Raw genomic sequence first — 9746 nt, 5'->3', positions numbered from 1 at the left:
AATGCAGTTTGTGCCCTTCACCCACCTTGAGACTGATTCCTAATGGTTTGGCCTGTGACCAACCATAAAAATTCCTCAGGACTTCCAGATGCAGCAGCAGTGGGTGAAACTAAGAGAGATCATGAAGATCCATCCAAATCCATTCATAACTGTTTTCAAACCTTAAAACTGATGCACACTACAACACACACTTATACTTATTCAGAGAAATAAGTTTCCCTATTGACAGCAATGTGTAGTGCAACATCTTACACAAACTCAGCTGTTAATGGACAAATGAATGCATGCATGACAGTTCAATCTTTTCCCATCATGTTTGGACTTAATGTGTTTGTAACATTGACAAATGCATTCTGGTTGTGGTTTGGAAAGTGAGAAATGCACCGGTAAAACTTTATTGACACTTTTCTAGCTTTGTGTTTGGACTATGCAAATAAATTCCACAGGAGGAAAGAAGGGTGGGCAACCACGTGTCCCCCCACTCTGATGGAACCAGCCAATCACAGCATGGAATTGGAGAAGCGCCAAATTGCAATCTCCTCCTCACCGGAAAGGGATAAAGGTACCCTTCCAAAAGACACTCCTTGTTCTGAGTCTCCGGTATATCTAAGAGACACAAACAGAGCACCAAAGTTCTGAGTTCAGAGAGACAGTAACAGATACACAGTTCTGAGTCTGAGTCTTGTAAAAGAAAGGACACTAACAGAACAACCTTCTTTCAGAGTCTGCCGTCTGTTAAGGGAAGAAACTGCAACAGATACCAAGTCCAAGTCTCCAGCTTTTGAGGCAGCAACAGATACGACCACGTTCTGAGCCTCTAGCCTGTGAGGAAAGAGATAATCTATGTTCAGAGTCTTCGTCCAGCGAGACAACAACAGATGCAGCATCCTGAGTCTCCATCCTAGAGAGACAAAGCAGATTGACCAAGTTCTGAGTCTCTAGCCCAGAGAGGCAGAAGACACACAGACATTTGCAACAAGGTTAAGCTCCGGTGAGCAAACCTTCACTTCAGGTACTTTTGCTTGCGTGTTCCAAGCTAAGGACCTTCAGCACCTACTCCAGGGCCACATCTGTGTGTTCCAGATCTTAGGACCCTTTGGTGCTCCAGGAGATCAGCATCCTACAGCGCTTCATCTTCAAGGCTGTCGAAACAGATTCCTGCTCCTTTCCCCACTGTACTGCCACCAGCACCACCAGTGGAAGAAGTCGCCGCCACCAGACTGCTCACTCAACCACAGCGAATGTAAATATCACTTCCAAACCTCTTCCAGAGACCTTGGCATTGTTTTATATTATCAGTATATGATTTTCTAATTTACATTAGATATTATTGTTACGGGGAGAACGAGACTAGAGACAAGCGGATCCACATGCAAGCTTTTAATTGGGCGAGACAAAGACATTTGTTTGGCAGGGTCAAAACAGGAGCAGACTTATCACAGGCAATGTTTGAGAATAATCCAATAACGATAGAGAGTCCGAAAAGGCAGGCGGCGAACAGTCGAAAAACGAGAAAACCAGGCAGGAGATCAAAAACTAGGAACAGGGAACAAGAAACTAGGAAATGCAAACAATGGGAATAACAACAATACTAATTCAACAATCCGTGGTTTGCGAGTGAGGGACCGGGGCTTTATTGCCTGATTGCTCACGGGGGCCGATTCAGAGCGGTGGAGGATGGGAGATGCAGTTGGTGCAACAGTCAGAGTGTGTGTGTGAGGTGAGAGTGACATCTGGTGGTGAGCTGACAACGGGACACCGACCAGATTCGTGACAATTATATAGCTGATTGCAGTTGATAATAAATCTTACACGTATTTGTTTAATGCATAATAAGGTTCTTCACCTTGTTTGTTTCAGAGTAGCAACAGTTTATCTGTCCAGATAACGTAGATCTGACATAGCAACTCCCAACATAATCACTTGCTTTTTATGCATCTTTTGCACTTTATTCCTTCTTCATTCATGGTATTCATTTAGTATTTGTTGATTACTCTTGTCTATCTTTTGTTAATAAAAATTATTTTATTACAACTTGTGTCTTCCTTGTGTTGATAATACAGAAAAGGTTCTACAAGTTAGAGATCCCACCAATCTTTCTCATGTGATGTACTCATAACCACACATTAATTGACGCGATCCAAGAATCATAACAAATAAAAAATATGATTTTTGTCTCTAAATATACTGTGATTAAAACATAAAACTATAAAAAATATTTTAAAAATGTATTTTGACAGGTTCATTCACTTATTTAAAGAGATCTTATAATCGTTTAATACAGCTTTACTGTCGTTACAATAATAAATTTTATTAAATTCTGTGATTGTCATATTTTGTCAGAAACTCATTTCAGTCTTGTGAGGAATCGGTTATATTCATGATACAAACATCAATTAAAATCTGATCTCAAATTGATTTTCATTGTGTTTTATTATTTCTGTACAAAAACAATACAGAGAAATTAATTACACGTTCTTCATTAATCATGATTGTGACATTTTTACATTTGACACTAAAACGAATGACTGATGAGACAACAATAAAAACACAAATGTAGACACACTGATGTTACTGTCTATATGAAGATTTCTGACACATTTATTCTGTTATTTGAGTGACAGAAGTTGAGCTGCAGTATTAATGTCATGAAGAGACTCAATAACATCTCACTCTTACTGATTTATCATCAGGTCAAAGCATTATGGGTACAATCTCTCATCAGTCTATTCGGATTCATCAACACAGTTTCACTGATGATCCAGACCAATAAAACCTAAACCCAGGATAGAGCGTCTGAGTGAATGTGGTCTGGACTGTGTGGATGAGGCTCATTGTGTTTCTGTAGACGCTGTAGAAGGACAGAGTTCCTGCACTCACATCCACATACACTCCTATTCTACGACTGATGGACTTCACAGGGAGATCAGTCTCTATCTTATTGTATATGAACGTGTAACGCGAGCGAGAACAGATCAAACTCCAGGACTGATCATTATATCCAAACAAACACCCATCACCCATTCCCATCCTCCTGATTCTCTTATATGACACTGATATAAACACGCCAGTATCTCCACTCCACTCAATCTCCCAGTAACAGCGTCCACACACACTCTCTCTACACAACACCTGACACACATCAAATCTGTCTGAATGATCAGGATACGACTGATACTCTCTCACACGTGTCACCTTTCTGTTCTCCTCAGACAGAATGAGTTGTTTGTTTGCTGTGTTTGGATCCAGTGTGAGAAAACAAACCCCTGAACACAAGAACAGACACATTTATAACACAACAACAATCACTACAGCTGTGTGTGTGTGTGCATGCGTGTGTGAGTGTGTGTTTGTAGACGTACATTTCTTCAGTCCTGCTGTAATCCTGGATTCTCCTCCATGATCCACACTAGAAAACACACACAGAATCACATTCAGTCAGTCAACAAACTGCTGCGATGCAGTTGCCAATGTACTCAGGGTGGTTGCTATGTAGTTGTTAAGGCACTCAGTGTGGTTGCTAGGGTGTTACTATGTAGAGGCTAGGGTGTTCTGGCTGGTTTCGAGAGTGTTGCTATGCAGTTGCTAAGATGCTTGGGGTGTTGTTAGTCTGTTGCTATATTGTTGCTAGGGTATTTGCTCTGTGCTTGATACATTCTGGGTGGTTGCTAGGGTGTTGCTATGTGGTTGTCAAGGTACACAAGGTGGTTGCTAGGGTGTTGCTGTGCAGTTGCTAGCGTACATGGTGTGGTTGCTAGTAGGGCTGTGTATCCGGATACGGGACTGCATGAATTTCTCCTCATCAGAATTGAGTGAAGCAGCTGTTTATTATACACTACATACTGTAGGATCATTGATAACTACAGACAGAGCAGAGAGTTTAGCTCATATATTCATAAAATCATCTTTACATTGCTGGTAGGTGATCACTGCACAAATCAACCCACTCTCTACCTTTAATAAATAAAAATAAGAATGAGAAGTGTTGTAAACTAAAGCGCTGTCTTCACTGTAGTTCACACATGTTTGTTTCTGTGAACTGTGGGGACTTTCCATAAACTTCTATAGTTTTTATAGTGACTAAACAATATTGTCTATCCCCTAACCCAACCCTAATCCTAAACCTACCCCTTACAGAAAACATGTTTAGATTGTTACATTTTCAGATAAACATCATTTACTATTTTTTAATAATTTTTTAACATTGTGGGGACTGGCACAACGTCAAAAATTTCAGGTTTTACTATCCTTGTGGACCCACACACACACACACACATATATATATATATATATATATATGTGTGTGTGTGTGTGTGTGTGTGTGTGTGCGCGTGTGTGGGTATGTGTTTGTGTATGTATATATGTGTACAAGTATACAGTATATAAAGCACATATTCACTGAGGAGTTGAAATAGAAAAATGTAAAATCTTCCTGGCAGACATACTTGAGTTTGTCCAGTGAGCAGGTTGAATCCAACAGTTTTTCAGTGAGTAGTTTGACTCCTGAATCTCCTGGGTGATTGTAGCTCAGATCCAGCTCTCTCAGGTGTGAGGGGTTTGAACTCAGAGCTGAAAACACATAACCACAGCCTTTCTCTGTCACCATACAGCCAGACAATCTGAAAACACAGCAATAGTCCATGTGACAATCAGAAAAATCTCTTTCACACATATCCATTTCAGCCATGAATTATATATGGCATATCCTATATGGTCATGTCTTAAGATTGTCTAAAGAATTCTTATATGCTCATCAAGGCTGCATTTACTTTATCAAAAATACAAAAAAAGTAACATTGTGAAATATTATTACAGTTTAAAATTATGTTCTATATTCATATATTTTAAAATATAATTTATTTTTGTGATTCAAAACTTTTTTTTTTTTTTTTTTTTTTATCAGCCATTACTTCAGTTTTCAGTGTCACATGATTCTTCAAAAAATATTCTAATATGCTGATTAATTGTTATCATCAGTTTTGGAAACAGTATTTTTTTGGAACCTGTGATTCTTTTTTCAGCATTCTTGATGAATAAAAGGTTAAAAAGCATTTATTCAAAAAAGTCTTTTCCAACAGTATAAGTCTTTGCTATCACTTTTTATCAATTTAACACATCCTTGGTGAATAAATTTTTATTCTCTCTTTTGTTTTTGAAATAAATAAATAAATAAATAAATAAATAAAACTTTTAGATGGTAGTTTATATTGTTACAAAAGCTTTCTATTTTAAATGCTGTTCTTTTCAACTTTATATTTGTTAAAGAATCTTGGAATAAAAATCACAGATTCCAACAAAATATTAAGCAGCACAACGGTTTTCAACATTGATAATAAATCGGAATATTAGAATGATTTGATCAGGATCATGAAGGATCATGTGACACTGAAGACTGGAATAATGATGCTGAAAATTCACATTTGTATCACAGGAATAAATTACATTTTAAAATATATTCACATAGAAAACAGTTATTTTAAATTGAAATAATATTTCACAATATTAATTGTTTTTTTTTCTGTATTTCTGTATTGATCAAATAAATGCAGCCTTGGTGAGCATAAGAAACATCTTTAAAAAACATAAAAAAATTTTCTGATCCCAAACTTTTGAGTGGCAATATATATATATATATATATATATATATATATATATATATATATATATATATATAGAATTTGTATTAACCCTTTAGGCGCCAGGTTTTTTTTTTGAAAAATGCTGAATTTTGACATTAAGATTTCAAAAGCTTGTGGCTTGAAAGGGCTTAAAGATAGAGGTCTACTGTAAATTACAAAAATGTTGGGCATGACCAAAAGTTTATGTGGGGTGTAAATATACTAATCTAATTTGCATATTATGACGTCATGAAGGGCGGCCATCTTGAATTTCACAATATTTAGGAAATAGCAGATATTGAATTGATGTTTGAACTTATTTGCATGTTTTTTTGTTGTTGTTGTTTTTTTATCCTCATTCCAAATTATCAGAAAATAGGAAACCAACAATAACACAGGAGAAAGCACAAAATTATTACTATATTACTATACTAGTAGTAAAACGTATGTGAACAGTAGCCTACTTTTTGATCAGGTCATCAGTAATATTCAGGAAATAATAGATATTGAATGGATGTTTGAACTTATTTGCATGTGATTTTTTTGGTCTTTTTATCCTCATTCCAAGTGATCAGAAAAGAGGAAACCAACAATAAAACAGGAGAAAGTACTACATTATTACTATATTACTATAATATACAGTAGTTAAACGCATGATCCAGATCACCCCGCTGCCTCTACCACGTCTCCCGGCTCTCGCACGCACAGCGCGGCCACTCCCACCTCTCTGGGGCGCTGAATCCAGCGCCGCTGAATCCAGAGAGCTGCTGCTACTTCCAGCCCCACATTCACCCCTGCCACCCCCTTCCCCGTTGAGCAAAGGGTCGACATGATTGCTTTTTTTGTGCTTCACGAACACTTTCGCTTTGACTGCAGCACCATTGCGCTGTAAAGATGTACCGGGAGATGCGCGATCATTAGACGACCGATCGTCATTTCCAAAAGGCAAATATTCCCCTTCAGAGTCAGAATCGGCGAATAACATGTGCAACACATCCTTACAGTACAACTTTTTACTTTTTATTTGGCGATTTTCTCTCACAAATCTCACAATTCACTCGCACGCTATGAACTGAACCGTTTCCGCATCAGAGATACGATAGCTCACTTGCTTTGCTATTTCCTCAAATACTTTGAATAGGAACCTGACGTAATTTTGGTCTAGAATCAAAGTACTACATGTCTGCCATCTAGTGGTAGGGAATACACATGAGTGATTACACAATATTAGAAACTACAGTGTGTTTTAATGAGTAACGACTTTGGCGCTTAGAGGGTTAATAGGTGAAATTGAAACTCTGTTGTTTATTATTTCCACCCATTACTGAAGAAACCAGCTTCTGTTTGTTCTTAAAGGCTAAATAATTCCACAATAACTGTAATGTATTTCTGACAAGAAAATGCAACATTTACATGTAGCAAGTCAGGTCTATGTGCTATGTAAGACACTTTTACTCTCTCTCTCTTTGCATGTGTAAGAGAAACACAGAGCTTTTTAGCTAAGTGACGGTGTGTTGGGCACCTTAACACTAGAGTTTAAGGTAACTGTTTGACTTCTGTATACTGATTTGCAGGGCTCTGCAGTGTGACCATTTCAGTCACTTTTGCAAATGAACACTACTTGCAGCTACTTACATTTTTGCAGCATTAGGTAATGTATCACAGACATTTCTCATATATCTCATATCTCATTCCTTGAACACAGTATTAATCATAATCCACTGACTGCTTAAAACAAAAGAGTTTTGTTCAGTGCTGAGTTCTGCAAGCTCACAAATCTTCTCATTATAACAAACTAAGTGTAGAAAGGGTGTACATAAGAGATTCATTGTGCAGGAGCTTCATTAATTATAATGGAACTTTGTGAGATCTTGATGAACTAAGCATTCCACCGTACTGCCTGTAGTACACTTCAAGTTTAGTTACATTTTACTGGAATACTATGGAGTTCATATTTAATATTCTTCATGTTACACACATATTAGCTATCTGTTTGGATGACAAAAACATTTAAACAACTGTCTAACAGTACATGTCAAAGACAACTGATGATTAGGATGGCCAATCAAATAAAAGTGCAGATGTTTGATGAATGTTGTATTTTCAAACCCAGAAAGACATTGAAAACAATAGATCATGAGATTTTGCATGCAAATAAATAGTGCTGCACTGTATAATAATATCAAATTACATTGCAAGCTTTACAATTTGATAAATACACTTTGCTTATTTATTTTACTGAAACCATTTACCTCAGAATCTCCAGCTGACAGTTTGGACTCTTCAGTCCATCAGAAAGAAGCTTCACTCCAGAATCCTGCAGGTCATTGTTACTCAGGTCCAGCTCTCTCAGGGTGTTTGAATTTGAGGATCGTAGAGCTGAAGACAAACTTTCACAGGACTGAGTAGTGAGATTACATCCACTTAACCTATTCAAACAAAACAAACAACTATAATGAAAACAAGTAAATGGCCTTTCTTTAAATTTTAAATTAATGTTTTAGTAATTCAATGTAGGGAAGGAAGAGTGTCTCCAATAGCAGAAAGTTTTTATTTATTTAATTTCTGATCACTCATTGTGTATGTTCTTTTAATAACTATTGAATAACTTAAAGGGGTCATCGGATGCTAAGTTCACTTTTTCATGTTGTTTGAACATTAATGTGTGTTGGCAGTGTATGTACAAATTTACCTTACAATGATAAAAATCCATGCAGTGGTTTTTAATTAATCTGTAAAAATAATATCCCCTTTTTCAAATCGAGCCGTTCTCAGATGCCTGTTGGTGTGCCATTACACCGACAGAGGCCGCTCCTATGATAATTGACTGACATGAGCTCTTACCTCAGACCAGCTGTCACAGTCCAGTAACCTTCCTTGTTTCAATGCCAAAGCACGGATGTAAGTTAGATTGAGCGATTGAGGTGTTGTGTTGCTGGATGAAATAATGAACATAGTGGTCGTCATTTACTCCCGACATCTGAGCCGCTGAAGATGCAGCAGATTACATTTATTTGTGAATGCAATGCAATTTGTTTGTGAATGCTATGGGAACGTGGCGGGGCTCGACGAGCAAGCTTATAAGGCGATGCCCCGGGTGGAACAGACGCTAGCCAGCTATTTATCCCCCGGCACGGCATCGTCCTTGAAGGCTCCTACCATACCCTCCAAGCCACTTCACACTACATCTTCGCTGTTGGGTAAGGGGTACTCGGCAACAGGTCAGGCTGGAGCATGCCTTCATACCATGTCGCTGCTCCAGGCATACCAGGCTGACCTGCTTAAGGGGTTAGCAGACGGCGAGAAAGTAGACCTAGAAGAACCCCGCAGGACCGTTGATCTCGCTCTCCACGCCACCAAGGAGACCGCCCCGGGCAGTGGGGCGGTCTATGGCAGCCATGGCGGCGGTGGAGAGGCACCTGTGGTTGGTCTTCCTCTTGGACGCCCCGCTTGAGCCTTCTGGCCTGTTTGGCAAAGCAGTCAACTCTGTTGTCAGCAGGTACCAGGAGGCTCGTAAGCAAGCGGCGGCGTTCCAGCGGTACCTGCCTCGCCGTTCTCTAACCTCTGCGGCTGCTGGGCATGAGCAGCCGCAACCGAGTACCAGATCCTCATACCGAGAAGTACAGAAGTTGAGTGTCGCGACTTGTGCTCCCCCGTCCCGGGACCGAGACTCGCGGCACTCTAGGCCGGGGTCCTCCAAGGCGAGGCCCGACTTGCGGGTGGTGCAGCCCCTACCGGGGAAGAGCAGGTAGCACCGCATTACACGGTGTCCGTCTCTCCTCGGTGCCCTCAGGAGGTCAGTCTGCTGTCCCTGCCAGCGCTACAGGGCACAACGGCCTCCGACCGGGCTCATAGCGGAACCGGGACGCTCGTCAACCCCACGGGGGGTCTCTAGAACAGTTAGTTTGGCAGTCTCCTGGTGGTCCGCCGTTACAGGGCTCCAAGCTAGCAGTTCAGCAAACACCAGAGGCCACCCTCGAGAGGCTGGTTCCCTTAGTAGACTATTAGCAGTGTGGAAGCTACTGCCAAACATGTCTGCATGGGTGCTGCGCACTGTAGAAAAAGGCTACGCTATTCAGTTCGGCGCCCACCGCCTTTCGACGGGGTGTTTCCCACTCTGGTGGGCCC

The 9746-nt window shown here is 39.8% G+C and overlaps 1 protein-coding gene across 1 annotated transcript; it reads right to left on the bottom strand.

Annotated features, from left to right (window-relative positions):
* Nucleotides 1–2496: 2496 nt before the first annotated feature.
* LOC127161809 (NACHT, LRR and PYD domains-containing protein 14-like) lies at nucleotides 2497–9018 on the bottom strand. Its single transcript, XM_051104561.1, has 5 exons — nucleotides 8942–9018; nucleotides 7871–8110; nucleotides 4446–4619; nucleotides 3363–3409; nucleotides 2497–3266 (listed from the first exon to the last, which is right to left on the bottom strand). Exons 1-5 carry the CDS (start codon nucleotides 9016–9018, stop codon nucleotides 2740–2742), a joined length of 1065 nt encoding a protein of 354 aa, XP_050960518.1. The 3' UTR covers nucleotides 2497–2739.
* Between the last annotated feature and the right edge of the window lie 728 nt (nucleotides 9019–9746).

The sequence above is a fragment of the Labeo rohita genome, unplaced genomic scaffold (genome assembly GCF_022985175.1).
Source record: "Labeo rohita strain BAU-BD-2019 unplaced genomic scaffold, IGBB_LRoh.1.0 scaffold_745, whole genome shotgun sequence".
Classification (NCBI taxonomy): Eukaryota; Metazoa; Chordata; class Actinopteri; order Cypriniformes; family Cyprinidae; genus Labeo; species Labeo rohita.
Note: the sequence above shows the minus strand (reverse complement) of the source record. Positions and strands in the feature narration are given on the sequence as shown.